The sequence below is a fragment of the Strix aluco genome, chromosome W (genome assembly GCF_031877795.1).
Source record: "Strix aluco isolate bStrAlu1 chromosome W, bStrAlu1.hap1, whole genome shotgun sequence".
Lineage (NCBI taxonomy): Eukaryota > Metazoa > Chordata > Aves > Strigiformes > Strigidae > Strix > Strix aluco.
Genome location: NC_133970.1, coordinates 48,787,095 through 48,806,078, shown reverse-complemented (window position 1 = coordinate 48,806,078; position 18,984 = coordinate 48,787,095). Strand labels below are relative to the sequence as shown.

The 18,984-nt window shown below is 46.3% G+C and overlaps 1 protein-coding gene across 48 annotated transcripts in view; it reads left to right on the top strand.

The window, feature by feature from the left end:
- LOC141917561 (erbin-like) overlaps positions 1-18,984 on the top strand; it is a 149,086-nt gene that overhangs the window by 74,064 nt on the left and 56,038 nt on the right. The window contains exons 1-2 of one of the 48 annotated variants that reach the window (XR_012621353.1): positions 13,617-13,697; positions 13,918-14,083. The exons of 46 other annotated variants lie outside the window; for them this stretch is intronic. Coding sequence is in view for 1 of the 2 variants with exons in the window: in XM_074810844.1 (XP_074666945.1) it covers positions 13,918-14,044 (127 nt within the window). In the remaining variant the exon portion in view is untranslated. Of the gene's footprint in view, positions 1-13,616; positions 13,698-13,917; positions 14,084-18,984 lie in introns of those variants that run through there. One more of the 48 variants, XM_074810844.1, reaches the window with a different exon arrangement.

Sequence of the window (18,984 nt, the reverse complement as noted above, 5' to 3'; positions counted from 1 at the left end):
TTTAAGCGGAAACATCTGAAGTCAGTCTCACGTTAGATTTTCCCAGAGCCTGGCCCGGGCTCAGGGAAAAAACTAAGGGAGTTTTCCCAGCTTATCTAGGTGATTTATGAGCAAGGTCACACACCAGGTCACAGGGCCAGACAATTGTCTCTGTGGTCCTGTTATTGTGGTCTTGTTACCTTGTTTACACACACAAAGAAGGATATATATTTTATGATGTTTAAGTTACATTTTCTATACATATCTCACTAATGACTACATACGGAGTAAGCAATTTTGGTTCAAGACCTATTGTTCAGGTTTCAATATTCCCACCTGTTACATCCGGACAGGTGGTCTGTTATAATTTTAGTACAATACCTATTGATACAATGCTTGTCAATTATAAAACATACAGGATTCATCTATAGGTCAACTCTGGCTTGGGCTTATTGTCCAAGCCTTAGCACTTCACTGCCTTGTCAGGAATCTGAGAGACAGCATCTTTATGGTGTGCTGACTGAGCAGAATTGTTCCATGTAATAGCTTAAGTAAGAGACAAACACTAAACCCCTACCTCTTTAAAATGAATTAAATCTTGGGAGCAAAAGTGAAAGGATAATATTACTAAAAGGAAGAACCCACCTACTGCCCTCTGTTCCAGGGAGACTTTACTCGTGTGGCTCGCTTGATTGCAGCACACGTTTCGCATTCACGAGTGACCTGGGAGATGGCCTCCATGGTCAGGTCCACCCCTCGATCACGAACCCATCTGTACGTTGCATCTCTCCCGAGATGCCCGGATGTTTCATGGGCCCATCGAGCTACAAATAGCTCACCCTTGCGCTCCCAGTCCAGGTCCAGCTGAGCTACTTCCATTTTGGCAGCCTTGTCTACTTGCTCATTGTTTTGATGTTCTTCGGTGGCACGGCTTTTGGGCACGTGAGCATCTACATGACGTGCCTTTAGAGCCACGTTTTCCACTCGGGCAGCGATGTCCTGCCACAATGCAGCAGCCCAGATGGGTTTACCTCTGCGCTGCCAATTGGTCTTCTTCCACTCCTGTAGCCACCCCCACAGGGCGTTAGCCACCATCCAGGAGTCAGTGTAGAGATACAGTACTGGCCACTTTTCTCGTTCAGCAATCTTTAGGGCTAGTTGGATCGCTTTTACTTCTGCAAACTGTCTTGACTCGCCCTCTCCTTCAGTGGCCTCAACGACTTTTCTTGTGGGGCTCCACACAGCAGCTTTCCACTTCCGATGGTTTCCTACCACACGACAGGATCCATCAGTAAACAGAGCATACCGCCTTTCATCTTCTGGTAATTCGTTATATGGCGGTGCTTCTTGGGCACGAGCCACCTCCTCAGGCAGTGCTCCAAAATCTCTACCTTCTGGCCAGTCCATGATCTCTTCCAGGATCCCTGGACGGTTGGGTTTTCCCAGTCGAGCTCGTTGCGTGATTAACGCTACCCATTTACTCCAGGTAGCACTGGTTGCATGGTGCGTAGAAGGGATGTTTCCTTTGAACATCCAATGTAGTACAGGCAATTGTGGTGCCGAGAGGAGCTGTGCTTCTGTACCAACAACTTCTGAGGCGGCTCGAATCCCCTCATATGCTGCCAGTATCTCCTTTTCAGTTGGAGTGTTGTGGGCTTCTGATCCTCGATATCCCCGGCTCCAAAATCCTAATGGTCGACCCCGAGTTTCACCTGCTACCTTCTGCCAGAGGCTCCATGTGAGGCCATGCTCCCCAGTTGATGTGTAAAGTACATTTTGTACATCTGATCCTGTGTTGCTGTTAGCTCTGCCTCTTTGAACCTGCCTCTCCACGTGTCAGTGGCGCTCAGGTCGCAGAGATTAATACTGCAACACCGCAATTAGCCTGCCTCATTAAACCTGCCAATCCACATGTCAGTGGCGCTCAGATCGCAGACTAATGCTGCAGGAGGTTAAGACCTTCACGGGGACATCAGTACAAACACCAATATGATGGATACAAAATGTCCGTTTATTAAACTGTGTATCTCACCTATATACATTCACCAAGTACCTCCTTCGTGGGTGTGCCCTTAACATTACAAGCCTGTCCATCACCTTACCTCGTAACAAGGGAGGGCTACAGCTATTCCTTCCGTACATGGCGAGATCTTCCGAACGCCACTCCCTACACTTCCCCCTCCCTATGCTTTATAACATCATTATTCCTGATTGATTGTCATTATTGCGCTGTTCCAAGCGGTGATGAGCAAGACCCATATGTCGATCTAAGAACAAAACATTAACCTTCTTAAACAATCTACGAACTACGGCACTAATACATGTAAAGGCAATACAGACAGCGAGAAGCACACCCCATATTCTAATAATTCCCCAAATGAGCCAATCCCAACCAAGCTAATTAGTAATCTAAGTCCACACGTTGTCAAGCCACCCAAACCATTCTGGTTTTACAAAGGTGACTGTGATGAAGACATAGCAAGATTCTGCCCCTGTATCCAGAGGAAAACAGACGTCTTCGCGGTGATGTGCTCGTGCCCGCTCTCTCCAATATCCTGCGTGAGTTGGCAACACGCAACCAAGGAGGGTGATCCACCACCAACGCTGTAACACAAAACTCCATCTTATGTTAGATCAGGTTTTACACACCGTGCGGGTATCCATTTGATTAGGCCGTCCTTTTCCACTGCTGCGTACCCACGCCCAAACACCCTCAGTGACCACCCCGACTCCCCAGCTATCGCACCCGGTTCCCTGATCTGGACCAAAGGATAGTTTTTCGTCGCCTGGGCTGGTATAAGGTGTTTCCACAGGGGAGGTGTAGACTCATCGCCTCGAACAGAATGATTTAAGGTATACAAAGCGCGTGACAAAAGAGCCTGTTGGCGGTCTATGGGTATTGTCCCTCTATGACCTTCCCCCTCCCCAAGCTGTTGGAGCTTTGCTTTCAGGGTGCGATGTGCACGTTCCACTATCGCTTGTCCTTGACTGTTATAAGGAAGGCCGTGTACTAATTTGATGTCCCACAATGCACACCATTCTTTTGTGCGTCTAGCAACAAAACAAGGGCCGTTATCTGTTTTGATCTCTTGTGGCTTCCCTAACAAGGCGATAACGCCCTCCCAATGAACAATAGTGTGTCTGGCTGTTTGCTTACGAGCCATTGTGGCTAATATTGTAGAGCTAAAGGTGTCAATGGTTACTATGAGATACTTATTTGGTTTTAACAATTCACATGTTGTTACATCAGTTTGCCATATCTGATTGGAAGAGAGACCCCCGTGGATTGACACCTGCCTCCCACAGTTGGCCTTTTTGACAGTAGGGACAAAGTGCCACTATGTTTCTTGCTTGTGACAGAGAAATATGACATGTTTTTGCTAAGGCTTTTGCTCCAAGGTGTAAAAAGGCATGTAAACTCTTTGCGGCGCCCAATGACCACACACCCCGTGCCGCTTGGTCAGCCTTATGATTGCCTTCTACAATCGGACCTGGTAGGGATTGGTGACTATTCACATGTGTAATAAAGGCCTGCCCTATGCGCTGTTGTAGAGCTTCATAAAGTAAGGTCGACACTTCCGTCTGCACAAATCCTACTGTTGCCATTTTGTGTACAAGTTTATAAACATATAAAGAGTCTGTAACAATATTAACAGGATTCTCTGCCTCTTGCTGGAGTGCCATTTGGACTGCTTTGGCCTCTAACCATTGTACAGATTTGTTAGTCTGAGTCCACATCCTCTTTTCTTTGTTTTGCAGCAGCACCTGCAACACTTGTTTCAAGACTTTATGAATTAAGGGTTAGGGAAACTTCAAAAAATGCAGCATACTCAAAATAGTTCCACAGAAGGCTAGAAACAATACAGTAGTTACAGTTACTAGTTAAAAGAGTAGGCTAATTTCACTACTTTGAGGGATATGACTAAATACTACAAAAATAAACAATAAGGAAAATACGGAATAGCACACTTACTTAATGGGGTACTAACATTCAGATCCGCAATTGCTGGGGAACCCTGGATGCAGCGAGAATTTAGAGTGCCCTTCCTCACAAACCGGAAATCCTACGCGATGCGTCCATCCGTAGGTGAGGCATCCAACATCGCTGCAAGCAGGTCCAGCCTCATATATCTAAATCAGCAGGCCAAAATAACTGGCAATTTTCTTTGAGCGGAAACATCTGATTTCATCCTCCTGTTGGGTTCCACCCAGAGCCTGGCCACCACTCAAGGGGGAAAACCAAGGGAGTTTCTAATAAGGTTGAACACTTGGGGTCCTGCTTCGTGATACTGCTAAACAAGGAACTTAAATACACACATTCTTACAGCATTCCATCCTTATTAATAACTACATTTTATCTAAGCTACATCTTTTACTGGTGACTAATAAGTTTATATATTTCATCAAGGAGTTACAATTACTGTCAGCATTTTCTCTTAAAAGAGTTGGCAACCATAGTGTGATTAAGGACCGAGATATTTTGTCCTATTGCAGCAGCAAGCATTACCCATACATTCTGCTTAAATGATCAGCTGAAGAGATTGCAAACTGTTGGCACAGGGGCACCCACAGCACCCACAGCCGGCTCCTGGGTGTCCACCAAAAGCTGCCTCTCACGCCTCGGGTGTGGTCACACACAGCTTGCTGGTAACCACCGGGACTGTGACCTGTGAAAACACAAGCATAACCTCTTCCCCAGGTTATTAAAGGATATGGTCCTTCCCAATTACCACTTTCCAGGACTTGAACCCTGCCCTGGACTTCTTGTTGATCTGGTATCTGCGACGAGAAGTGACGCAATATTGGTGGCACCTTTCATGATCAGTTTGGCAAACATTTCTGGATGAGTAGTGACCATCTTGTGCATTTGGTGTGACAAAAAAAAATCCATTCAATAATAACAACAGGGTCATTAAGTGTTTCATCCCATTGAACAGCAGAGCATAGGGCTGCCCTGAAGGATTAAACAATATCAGTTGATACGGATGGCCGGGCACACATCACGATGCTTGTCTTTCTGAGATGGCGTTAGCTACCCGGTGGAGATCTTGTTTTGCTTTCTCTGTAAGTACTCTGGGTGATGTCAGTGAGGGATCTCCTCGCAAAATATCAAACAAGCTATGCAGATCATCATTAGTTAGGCCCAACAACAGCTGTATCCAATTTATAGCTCGTAACAGTTTCTGTAAATCATTTAAAGTCTTAACATCAGTTTTAAGTTTAACCTGTTGCAGGACAATGGTCTGTTCACAAATTCTCCACTCCAGGTGCTGCCACAGTGATGATCTCTGTACCTTTTCAGGTGCTATTTGTCACCCCATTTGAGATACTGAGTCTTTGGGTAAAGCAAGAGCCTTTTCCATGATCTCCTGTGTTTCTGCTGCTATGAGGATGTCATCCATATAATGATATATAACAGCCTGGGGGACCTGTATTCTAACAGGGCTCAAAGCCTTTGCAACAAACCACTGACACATCGAGGGACTATTTTTCATGCCTTGTGGCAAAAAAACCCAGTGGTACCGTCTTGCAGGTTCACTGACATTAATACTGGGAACAGAAAATGCAAATTTAGGTGCATCATCTGGATGCAAGGGAATGGTAAATACCAATCCTTTAGATCAATTATTGCAAGATGCCAGTTTCAGGGAATCATTGTTGGGGAGGGCATTCCTGGCTGTAACGCACCCATATCCTCCATGGCATCATTAATGTGTTGGAGATCATGTAAAAGTCACCATTTACCACTTTTGTTTCAAATAATGAACACCAGGTAGTTCTAAGGACTGGTGGTAGGTATGATATGTCCTGCACTTAATTGTTCCTGAACTAAATCATTAAGGTGGCACAACTTTTCCCTTGGCAAGGGCCACTGACCCACCCACACAGGTGATTCTGTTTTCCAGGTTAGTCTCAGGGTGGGTTTAGGGGTGGGCTGTGCTGCAGTGGCAATTAAGACAAATTTGATCCAATTGGAGTTCCCCATTGAGCCATACAGTCACGACCCCATAAGGTAATAGGGGTTTCTAATATAAATGGACAAATAGTTGCTACCCAGTTTACTGGGCTCCTTACATGAATGAGATCTTTGCTTTGAAATGTTACAGCATGACCACCAACCCTGAAAAGCACTCGAGTTACCGAAGCTCACAGACATTACAGTCACATCCGCACCAGTATGTAAAATGCCTGTCAGTTCAGCAGATTCTTCGGCTTTAGTGAGGTTACATTTTATCAGAGGTCGACTTTGTCTCCCTGTCTGAGCTCAAAATGTTTGAGGGGTACGTGCTGGTCCAAATCCTGAGTCACCCCAGCTGTAGTAAAATAAAGAAGCTGAGTAAGTTTGACCTCTGGTAAAACGAACAACCCCTGTAAGGTTGTAGATAATTTTTATGACAATACCCTTCTTAGACAGATGGTACAAAGGTGCACTCTCCCCACAGAGTATGCACCTAAATTCAAGACAACAATGAACACAGAATTACTGCCTCCTGCTAGAGGAGATATTTCACCTGTGACACTTAAAACACTGAGCCCGAACAAACAGGCAGCACCAGTGACCCAGCAGGCGGGCACTAAGGTGCTCTGTCAGAGAACTCCACACTCCGCAGCTGCCGCTGGGCTGCGTCTCATGCACGCAAAACAATCACACAAGGAGGTCTCTTACACTTATTACTCACACAACATAAAATGATAAACGCTGCAAACATCAAAACACTGTTAAGAATATATAAAGCCATTGCTTATTGATTATGTGGTCTTGGCAGACAAGGGACGTCGCATTCCAACGTCAGCACCTTCTGTAAAAACTGCCGCTTCTGGCGTTGGAGGGGGGGGCTTGGGAAGGCCCAGGGCCGCCGCCGTCAACTCTGCGCTTGCAGGCCAATCACCCTCTTGATCACGCGCTGTTCTCGCGGTAGCATCTTCTCGCGGTTCAGTACTTTTCCACAGTTCAGTGTTGCAGCTGTCTGTTGTTTTTCCCTGCCACCTTGGCATAACTCAACAGCCTCTTATCTTTCTTGCAAGGCCTGTTTTTCATCAAAGCCTAGCACTTTCTCACGGGCTGTGCAAGGTTGACAGGCCAATGCCTCCCACATCTCCGCCCCCCAACGCTGCATGTCCGCCTTCCATTTTTCTGCTAATTCTCCCCTACGCACCTCGGTTTCCCCCTCCCCATCGTCGGAGCTCACTGAGTGCTCCTCTGGGGGTCCGCCCCATCGTCGGAGCTCGCTGAGTGCTCCTCCGGGGTAGCTTTCATCATCGCATTTGCCTGCCCCCAAGCCATTAAATGCTCCGGCTTTCCTAATTTCGCTTGTTCTGCTAACTCCGCCTCTATTTGTGGCCAGAGCTCTGGCTTCATACCGTCTATCGGCTCTGCTAAAACGCCGAGCCTTATCAATCTTTGTAGCATTGCTTTTAATGTTCTCGACTTCATAGAAGTCTTATTTTGTTTACCCCATCTTTTCAGTACCTTAACTGTGACATCTATGGCGCGCCGCGGAGTCTCCCGTCCTGCGTAGAGCTCCTCACCTCCTGCTGTGCACCACTGACTGCCACAGCTTATCTCTTCCCAAAATCATGTCGTAAATCACGTCGGGGTCACCATTTGTTGCAGTTAGCTCTGCCTCTTTGAACCTGCCTCTCCACGTGTCAGTGGCGCTCAGGTTGCAGAGACTAATACTGCAACACCACAATTAGCCTGCCTCATTAAACCTGCCAATCCACATATCAGTGGCGCTCAGATCGCAGACTAATGCTGCAGGAGGTTAAGACCTTCACGGGGACATCAGTACAAACACCAATATGATGGATACAAAATGTCCGTTTATTAAACTGTGTATCTTACCTATATACATTCACCAAGTACCTCCTTCGTGGGTGTGCCCTTAACATTACAAGCCTATCCATCACCTTACCTCGTAACAAGGGAGGGCTACAGCTATTCCTTCCGTACATCGCGAGATCTTCCGAACGCCACTCCCTACAATTCTGTCCGAACAGGCCCAAGAGCTACCGCCCGAGCTATCTCCTGTTTGATGTGCTCAAAGGCTTGTTGTTGCTCAAGACCCCACTCAAAATTGTTCTTCTTTCGGGTTACTTGATAGAGAGGGCTCACCAGCTGACTGTAGCCTGGAATGTGCATCCTCCAAAATCCCACAAGTCCTAAGAAAGCTTGTGTTTCCTTCTTGTTGGTCGGTGGAGACATAGCTGCTATCTTGTTGACAACATCCATAGGCACATGGCGGCATCCATCTTGCCATTTTATTCCCAAGAACTGAATCTCCTGTGCTGGTCCCTTGACCTTGCTTTTCTTTATGGCAAACCCAGCTCTCAGAAGAATCTCAATTACTCTTTGTCCTTTCTTGAACACTTCTTCTGCCTCGTTGCCCCACACAATGATGTCATCGATGTTCTGCAGATGTTCAGGGGCATCACCCTTTTCCAGTGCAGTTTGAATTAGTCCATGACAAATAGTGGGGCTGTGCTTCCACCCCTGGGGCAGTCGATTCCAGGTATACTGGACACCCCTCCACGTGAAAGAAAACTATGGCCTGCACTCTGCTGCCAAAGGAATTGAAAAAACGCAGTAACAATGTCAATGTTAAACAGGGCTTTAAACTAGATATGAGGGAGGACGGGGAGATAACTGGGCCTGTTAGGAATAAGCTCAAGGGAAGCATGACAAGGCTTGAAGGATGGTGGACTGCTGAGGGCTCTCCCTCTGCCATTTCATTTGAGAGAAGGGAAAGATGTTTAGAAATCATGGAAGCACCTGAGAAGGGTCTGGTAGGGAATGGGGCCCACACTCACAAAAGGGTGTTGGACTCATGAGCTCATCTCAAGTGCATCTATACCAATGCCCGCAGTATGAGCAACAAACAGGGGGAGCTTGAGGCCATCATGCAGCACGAGAACTATGACATCATAGCTATAACAGAAATGTGGTGGGACGCCTCACACGACTGGAGTGCTGCAATCGATGGCTACAAGCTCTTCAGGAGGGACAGACAGGGAAGGAGAGGTGGCGGAGTGGCCCTGTATGTAAGAGAATGCTGTGAGAGCTCAGAAATCAAGTACAGTGATAACGGGGTTGAGAGTGTTTGGATTAGGTTAAGGGCCAATAAAGCAGATCTTGCTGTGGGAGTCTGCTATAGACCTCCCAACCAAAGCAGTGAGGGGGATGAAGCTTTCTACAAACAGTTGGGAGAAATCTCGCGGTCACTTGCCGTTGTTCTTGTGGGGGACTTTAACCTCCCGGGTATCTGCTGGGATCACAGCACAGCAGAGAGGGAACAGTCCAGGAGGTTCCTGGAATGTGTGGAGGATAACTTCCTCACACAGCTGGTGAGTGAGCCGACCAGGGAAGGTGCCCTCCTGGACCTTCTTGTGAACAGGGAAGAGCTTGTGGGGGAGGTAAAGGTCGGAGGCCGTCTGGGGTGCAGTGATCATGAGATGATTGGGTTTTCGATCCTTGGAGAAACAAAGAGAGGAGTTAGTAAAACTGCCACCTTAGACTTCCGCAGGGCTAACTTTGACCTGTTCAAGAGACTGGTTAACCAAATCCCTTGGGAGGCTGCCCTGAAGGAAATGGGAGTCCAGGAAGGCTGGACATACTTCAAGAGCGAAGTCTTAAAGGCACAGGAGCGGGCTGTTCCCGTGTGCCGGAAAACAAGCAGGCGGGGAAGGAGACCGGCCTGGCTAAACAGGGACCTTTGGCTGCATCTCAAGAACAAAAGGAGAATCTATCGCCTTTGGAAGAGGGGCCAGGCCTCTCATGAAGACTATAAAGACGTAGTGAAGCTATGCAGGGAGAGCACTAGGAGAGCCAAAGCGCAGCTAGAGCTCAACTTGGCTACAGCTGTTAAGGATAATAAAAACCGTTTCCATAAATTCATTAACAACAAAAGGAGGATTAGGGAAAATCTCCCTCCTTTACTGGATGCAGAGGGAAACATGGTAACTAAGGATGAGGAAAAGGCTGAGGTGCTCAACGCCTACTTTGCCTCAGTCTTTAGCAGTGGAAGTGGCTGTTCCCTGGACACCCAGACTCGTGAGCTGGGAGATGGGGAGGGGAAGCAGACTGAGGTCAGCACAGTTGAAGAGGAGGTGGTCAGAGACCTGCTACACCACTTGGCTGCACACAAGTCTGCGGGACCGGATGGGTTACACCCAAGGGTGCTGAGGGAGTTGGCAGATGTGCTCGCCAAGCCGCTTTCCATGATTTACCTGAAGTCATGGCTGACTGGGGAGGTCCCATTGGACTGGAGGGTGGCAAATGTGACACCCATCTACAAGAAAGGCAGGAAGGACGATCCAGGAAACTATAGAGCTGTCAGTCTGACCTCGGTGCCAGGGAAGGTCATGGAGCAGGTCATCTCGGGTGCCATTAAAAGCCATATAATGGACAACCAGGGGATCAGGCCCAGTCAGCATGGGTTTATGAAAGGCAGGTCCTGCCTGACAAACCTGATCTCCTTCTATGACAAGGTGACCTGACTATTGGATGAGGGAAAGGCTGTGGATATCGTCTACCTGGATTTTCGAAAAGCATTCAACACAGTTCCCCATAGGATTCTCATAGAAAAACTGGCTGCCCATGTCCTGGATGAGCGAACGGTCTGCTGGGTCAAGCACTGGCTGGATGGACGGTCCCAGAGAGTGGTGGTCAATGGAGCTAAATCCAGCTGGCGGCCGGTCACAAGTGGTGTTCCTCAGGGCTCGGTGTTGGGACCATTTCTGTTCAACATCTTTATTGATGATCTTGATAAGGACACAGAGTGTATCACCAATAAATTCACAGATGACACCAAGTTAAGCGGGAGTGTCGATCTGCATGAAGATAGGGAGGCTCTACAGAGACACTTGGATAGATTGGATCGGTGGGCCAACGTCAACGGGATGGGCTTCAACAAGGTCAAGTGCCAGGTCCTGCACTTGGGCCACAACAGCCCCCTGCATGGCTACAGGCTTGGGGAGGTGTGGCTGGAGCTGTCTGGAAGAGAAGGGTCTGGGGGTTCTCATTGACAAGCAGCTGAACAGGAGCCAGCAGTGTGCCCAGGTGGCCAAGAAAGCCAACGGCATCCTGGCTTGTATCAGCAATAGTGTGACCAGCAGAAGTAGGGAGGTGATAGTCCCCCTGTGCTCTGCACTGGTGAGGCCACACCTGGAGTGTTGTGTCCAGTTTTGGGCACCTCAATACGAGAGAGATCTCGAGGGGCTGGAGCGAGTGCAGAGGAGGGCAACGAGGCTGGGGAAGGGCCTGGAGAATAAATCCTGTGAGGAGAGATTGAAGGAGCTGGGACTGTTCAGTGTGAGGAGGAGAAGGCTGAGGGGAGACCTCATCACTCTCTACAGCTCCCTGAAAGGACATTGTAGAGAGGTTGGTGCTGGTCTCTTCTCACAGGGAATTAGTGACAGAACAAGAGGGAACGGCTTTAAACTGCAACAGGGGAGGTTCAGACTGGGCATTAGGAGAAAATGTTTCCCAGAAAGAGTGGTCAGACAGTGGAATAGGCTGCCCAGGGAGGGGGTGGAGTCCCCATCCCTGGATGTGTTTAAGGGTCATTTAGATGAGATGCTGGGGGATGTGGTGTAGGGGAGAACTTTGTAGAGTCGGGCTGATGGTTGGACTCGATGATCCCGAGGATCTTTTCCAACCTGAATGATTCTGTGAATGAAGCATTGGCTGGAAAGCCGCCTGTTGGAAAAGGATCTGGGGATGTTGGTCAACAGCCAGCTCAATATGATTTGCAATATAATTGGGCCAAAAAAGTTGATGGCCGGTCACGAGTGGTGTCCCCCAGGGCTCGGTGTTGGGGCCACTCCTGTTTAACATCTTTATTGATGAGCTAGACGAGGGGATCGAGTGCACCCTCAGTCAGTTTGCAGACGACACCCAGTTGGGTGGGAGTGTTGATCTGCTCGAGGGTAGGGAGGCTCTGCAGAGGGATCTGGCCAGACTGGAGTGATGGGCTGAGGCCAACTGGAGGAGTTTCAATAAGGCCAAATACCAGGTGCTGCACTTGGGCCACAACAACCCCCAGCAGGGCTCCAGGCCTGGGGAGGAGTGGCTGGAGAGCTGCCAGTCAGAGAGGGACCTGGGGGGGTTGATTGATAATGAGCCAGCAGTGTGCCCAGGTGGCCAAGAAGGCCAATGGCATCCTGGCTTGTATCAGCACTAGCGTGGCCAGCAGGGACAGGGAAGGGATTGTGCCCCTGTACTCGGCCCTGGTGAGGCCGCCCCTCAATGACTGGGTTCAGCTTTGGGCCCCTCACTACAAGAAAGACATTGAGGTGCTGGAGCATGTCCAAAGAAGGGCAACAAAGCTGGTGAAGGGTCTAGAGAACAAGCCCTGTAAGGAGTGGCTGAGGGAACTGGGGTTTAGTCTGGAGAAAAGGAGGCTGAGGGGAGACCTCATCGCCCTCTACAACTCCCTGAAAGGAGGTTGGAGTGAGGTGGGTGTCAGTCTCTTTTCCCAAGTACCAAGTGATAGGAGGAGATAAAACTACCTCAGGTTGTGCCAGGGGAGGTTTAGATTGGATATTAGGGAAAATTCCTTCACTGAAGGGATTGCCAAACATTGGAACAGGCTGCCCAGGAAAGGGGTTGAGTCACCATCCCTGGAGGTATTTAAAAGACACGTAGACGTGGTGCTTAGGGACATGCTTTAGTGGTGGACTTAGGTTAGGTGTTAGGTTAACGGTTGGACTCAATGATCTTAAGGGTCTTTTTCAACATAAATGATTCTATACCACTTGGCTGCCTTTGACTCCAGTTCATATTGGAGCTCTAGTATATCTAGTACAGCAGAAGTCAGTGGTGGTGTGACTTTGTTCAGGCCACAATAGTCTACTGTTAACCTCCACCCTCTGTCTGAGTTTTACACTGGCCGGATGGGACTATTAAAGGGTGAATGAGTCTTGCTGATGACTCTGCCTGGCTCTCCAGTTAATGAATCAGCTCATGGATGGGAGCCAGGGAGTCTTGGTTTGTGTGATATTGCTGCCAGTGCACTGTCCTGGTAGCAGTTGGCACCTGATGTTCTTTAACTCACAGCAATCCCACGACAAAGGGATCTTCCAAGAGGCCAGGCAGGGTAGATAGCTGTTTGATCTTCTCTGTGTTCATGGTGGCTACATTAAAAGCCCATCGGTAGCCCTTTGGGTCCTTGAAGTACCCTCTCCTGAGGTAGTCTGTTCTAAGGATACAAGGGGCCTCTGGGCTGGTCACAATGGGGTGCTTTTTCCACTTGTTCCCTGTTAAGCTCACCTCAGCCTCCAATACAGACAATTCCTGGCACCTCTCTGCCACTCCAGAGATTCAGATGGGTTCTGTGCCCCTATACCCTGATGGCACTGACATACACTGTGTACCAGTGTCTACCAAAGCCTTATACTTCTATGGGTCTGATGTGCTAGGTGATCGAATCCACACAGTCCAGTATACCTGGTCATCCCTTTCCTCCTCCTGGCTGAAGGCAGGGACCCTCTATTCCTGTTCCTGGTCAGAGTATTTACTGTCTGACCCATTCAGTGCCAGACCAGAAGTCCCCTTACCAGGATCAGGGGAGGTGCTCTCAGTCCTTCTTCTATGTCTGGGAGATCGCTGATTGCCTTCTTGTGTCTCTACAGCAACTAAACTGACAGCCTTCTTGGGTGGCCCCTTCTTAACAGCCGTCTTCCCTCTCAGCTCATGTACATGGGTTTCCAGCTTAAAGGTGGGTTGACCATCCCACTTCCTCCTGTCCTCCCCCTGGTCATGCAGGAAGGACCAGTGTGCCATGTGGCATGTGCCTGGGGCTTCCTTTCCTTCTGACTGGGGCAGGAGGGGACTGACTCCATGGGGTGCCCTGACAGCCAAGGTGCTGGCCTTTAGGGATGAGGAGAGAGAGAGATTTTCTTCAAAGTTTTGGACCCAAGATGATGCTCTCTCCACAGTTGGTGTATCCATATCTGGGCAATACATCACTGCCAAGCTGTTGGAATGACACTGGGGCACTTTGAATCACCTTCCTCCACATGGCCTGTGTGCACAGGACATCCTCTGGATCTTTGGAGACTCTAGATCCTTGTAGATGACTTCCAGCACTGCTAATTCTCTCAGGTACTGGATGCCTTCATCTTCAGTAGTCCACTTCCTGGGGAGTTTACAAGATCTTCCTTGAACGGGTATCTTGCCCTCACACTTGAGAGAGGCAGTCTCCAGAGACTGCAAATTGCTGCCTCTTTTTCCAATTACTCTCTCAATTCCCCAGTTTCTAGCAAGAGATCTCAGCTGCTGGGCTTCCCTACCTTCCAATTCCTGACTGTTGGCCCTGCTATCCCAGCATCGAAGCAGCCAGGCAGCAATCTTCTCACCTGGCTGGTGGCTGTAATCTTTCTGCATGTCTTGAAGTTCTGATGAGGTCAGGGACCAGGTAGCTTCTGCTTCCTGTCTGAATTCTCTCACTCCTTCCTTCTGTTTTTCTGCTTCTTGATCAAACCCATCCTCCTCTTCCTTCTCCCTCACTAATTGATGATATGGACCCCTTCACCTCCTTGTCTACTGTTTCTTTTTCACTACTGGGGCAATTACTGTAGTTGTTATTGTTTGGGTCCCTACCTCAACCATGGTGTCCTCAGATGCAGTTTGGGTCCCTATCTCTACTATCATGTTCTCAGATGTAATTTGCACCCAGGTCTCAGCCAAGGCATTCTCAGAGGAGGTTTGGGTCCTTGCCATAACCACAGTCCTCTGATAGTACTGAACTGTGACTCAGTAGGCACAGGGAAAAACCCCAGTACCATGCCAGAAGCTGCTGGCTTTCATTGGGGTAGGCAATGCACCCTTCTATCAGGTGGTGCATTGGTTTGCCAGGGTTGCTTGTTTGTTCAGGTGTAAAATCCCAGGCTATGGGAGGTGATAACTGCCCTAGGCACCTGCCCAAATCCTTCCACACACCCTGCCGCCCAGGGACCAGCTGCCTCAGGGCACATTTCAGTATAACCTCACCCGAAAGTTGGTCTCTTACACCATGAAAACACCAGATTCCCCAAACCCAACAATATGCCAACTGTGTTAATTAGTAGTATTAAACAGCTCACGTAAGGGTGAACAAGGACCTCGGGAGCCTGTGTAATAAAACCACCCACATCAGTGCTGGGTAGGAAGAGGGAGATGTATTCCCTCATCCTCTCCACAGGATAGCTCCCCCAGCACAGCAAGGCCATCAACTCCAGGACAAAGTACACTGTTTGTATTTACATGCTCCTAAGCTCAGCAAAATAAAGAGATAAGTGGCGCAGCCAACAAACTCTGACCTGCGCAGGAGCTCACTGCTTAACTATTCTAGCTATAGCACACTTAATACAAAACTGCTGTTGTCTCATGCCCCATGTTGGGTGCCAAAAAGAACTATGGTGGGTTGACCTTGGCTGGCTGCCAGGTGCCCACCAAGCTTCTCTGTCATTCCCCTCCTCAGCTAGACAGGGAGGGGGAGGAGAAAATAAGATGGAAAAAACTCATGGGTCAAGATAAAGGCAGCTTAATAAAAGCAAAACCCGCACACAGAAGCAAAGGAAAACAAAAGATTTATTCTCTACTTCCCATCAGCGGGTGATGTCCATCCACTTCCCAGGAAGTAGGGCTTCAGTACACGTAGCGGTTGCTCCATAAGATAAACATCATAACAACAAACGCCCCCCCCTCTTCCTCCTTTCTCTTAGCTTTTATTGCTGAGCAGATGTCATATGGTCTGGAATATCCCTTTGATCAGTTTGGGTCAGCTGCCCTGGCTGTGTCCCCTCCCAACCTCCTGTCCACTCCCAGCCTACTGGCCTTTGGGGGGGATGTTGGAGAGAATCTTAATGCTGTCGAGCACTGCCCAGCAGTAGCCAAAACACTGGTGGGTTCTCAACACCTTTCTAGCTACCAATACAAAGCACAGCATGATGAGGGCTGCTGTGGAGAAAGTTAACTCCATCCCAGCCAGAACCAATACGCATGGTTTATCTTCTAATCTTACACATAGTTTAAAAAAGCCTCATTAGATTTTATTTTTTCTTCATCACTGTCCCCTTCTGTGATGCTTAATGGTTAGGTCATTAATTACAAGATGCTTAAGAATAAATCAGTTATTGAAGGCAACTTGAAAGCCAGTTCTCCAGTGTAGTGTTTCCCTTTAATAGCTATGAAGAATTCAGCCTTGATTTTTAAAATATAAGTAGTGACTTGCAGCATCCTAGCTTGTAGCTGGGAGAATGAAACTGAAATTAAGGTGTTTCTCATCAGTTGTTTTTAAATTAATTCAAAGTATTTATATAAGTTTGCCTTCTTAATTGCAGTGTTGCACAGAATAAGTACTATTCTATAAGAATATAATGTTTACATCAAATAAATTAAAAACCAATTAATTTGGTAACATGTCATTTCAAAGTAAGGTTCAGATCCCTTTGACATTGATTACTTCTGTTTTGTAAGTGATCAGACTGCTATGCCACCCCACAGCTTTGCAACTAGGTATAAACACTTGCTAGCACAAATGGTCTGATATATAACTTGTATTTTGGAATATGAGGAAAAAGCTCTGTTAGAAGGTTTTGAGGTAGTTAGAGCATTGTTAGTTATTCCCATCCAGGACAAGCCTTCAATTTCTTTCGATTTGGTGCATCAAGTGTTTTGTATATGGCTTTATAGCTATTACTCTTCATTACATGGGAACATACAAAGTAACTGAGTTCTGTTGCCTGCTCTTACTGGCAACTGTAGGCAATAATGCTTCTTAAGAACTAAACCAGTGCCATATTAAAGGTAGCTAGATTTTTCTGCTCCATGTGTCAGGGTCTCTCTTCTACCAGTTCACATTAGAAACCTGGTTCCCCACATCAGTTTCTCTCTGACTGTTTATATTCATTTGTTTCACAGTTTAATTGCTGTCCTCATAAGTGTTGTCCCCGATTCTCTCACCTGTTGTTTTTATAGTGTTCCAATATGCTACTTTTAATTTGTTAGACTAAACAAAATTGTTTCCCTCTGCTATGGCATGCTTTCCTTTGTGCCTGGTTATATTAATAGATCTTGGAACTGGTTTCAGTTTGAATTAATCTTTTTTTTTTTTTGACAGAGGATGACAGCATATGTAGCTATAGTTAGAATTCAAATTGAGATCTCTTCATGGCTTGTACAATGTCATGTTTATCTTCTTGTTTCTCTTGGAAATGTCTGTGGTTACCATCTGGTGTTCCACTAGCTCTTTTTGCAGGCTGCCTAATGTCATTTCCTTTATGATTAACTAATGCATTAGCTCAGAAATGACTGATGACTCTACAAAGAAATCATAAGTACTTGATTTAGTACTGTGGCATCTTGTCCCTTTTCTACTTTTTTCAGTCCTTTAACGTTGTGCTGTTTTTTCCCCTATGGTGTCCTAATAATTCACTATACCATCTGTGACTGTCTTTTATGGCATCAGCCAACTGAAACATTTTTCCTATCCTTTGTTTGCTGTTAAAAAAAGTTGAATAGGATAGTCCAAAAATGGGTCTTTGAGCACCTCTGTCATTAACATTCAGCCTGATGCTTAGGAAAGAAAACTTTGTCTAATGCAAACTACTTTTAGTATATCCATGCAGTATTTTATTATACTTACCTCCATGTTTTATTCTCTCCTTCAAAATTTGTGCTAAAGCTTTGCATGATATTGAGGTCAAGGTTACCTAATGTTTTTTTCCCTTCTTTATGAATGTTTCATACTTGCTGTCCTTCAGTGATGTTGTACCAGTCCAACCTGTTAGACCTGTTAAAAATCACCAGACTTTTTATTAAATGTGTCAGTTCCTTTGGAATTCTGAGGTGACAAAGTGGGTGTTTTTCGTCCAGTCCCAAATTTTAATTTGAATGCATTAATATTGGCCCAGATCCTAGAATTAGCCTTTATGCCAGTGCACAGAAGTCTGAGAATTGCTTGTGCTTACCGAAGACAACCATATCTGTTGTATCTGAATACATCATGTATATTTGCATTTAATTATACAAATATATGAGAGCATTCTAAACTTGAAGCTCACTGCATGGTAATGTTGAGACAGGACTTTAAAAAGGAAACATTATTTACTGATGGGTGTTTAAGATAAGCAAAGAGTTTATCCTCAATGTAATTTTAAAAACTTTGAGAATGTCTATAGTGGGGTACTGCTTCCAGAGACTTTACTGTCATGCTGCACTGAATTTACTTTTAATCTTGTTTCTCAACAGCTTGCCAGTAGCATTTGCAGTAATAGATATTTTTAGTAGTATCTACTTTGGGTTATCTTTTTACATAAATGTACAATGATGAGAAAATTTGGGATTTAATTTAGTTAAATATATCCAATTTTGTTGAAACTTTTGAAAAATGCAACCTGCTGTAGGGTGCATGTATTTCAGTTCTCTTGCCTCTATATTTTAGTTATGATTTTTAAAAAAAATATTTCTGCATTAGCAAAACTGCAAGGGAGGTGAAAAATAAAGAACATCTCTCTGAAATATTTTTAGCTTTCCAAGGAATGAATGCTGTTGAACAGTGAGTTTCTAAGTATACCAGCTATGTATTTCTTCTACAGTTTTCCAGATTGTATAGTTAAAGAAATCAGACTTAGGAAGAATATTGATTTTATCCTGACAAAGTGTTCATGTAGAGATTTTGTCTTAAAAGTTGAGCTACGTTTTAAAAGCAAGCTAACTTGGTTACATAAGATAACAGTACTGCAATAATAATTTTGTTGAGACCATTACACCAGGTATGCTTAAAGTTGTTATCTGCGATGCAAATATTTCTGTGGTTATGGGTTTTTACAGTTGAGAAATGAAATGTTTCAGTATGAGTATAACAAATCTTTGTGATATAATGGCAGAGGAAATATACATTTTGTCATTATGACTTTTATTTTTCCTTTAGTATAGGTGGACTAATTCTCTGTCTGTATTTCTTTCCTGAATTAAACCCTAGTTTTTTGGTTCCATTATAGCAATTCAGATGCTTAGTATGG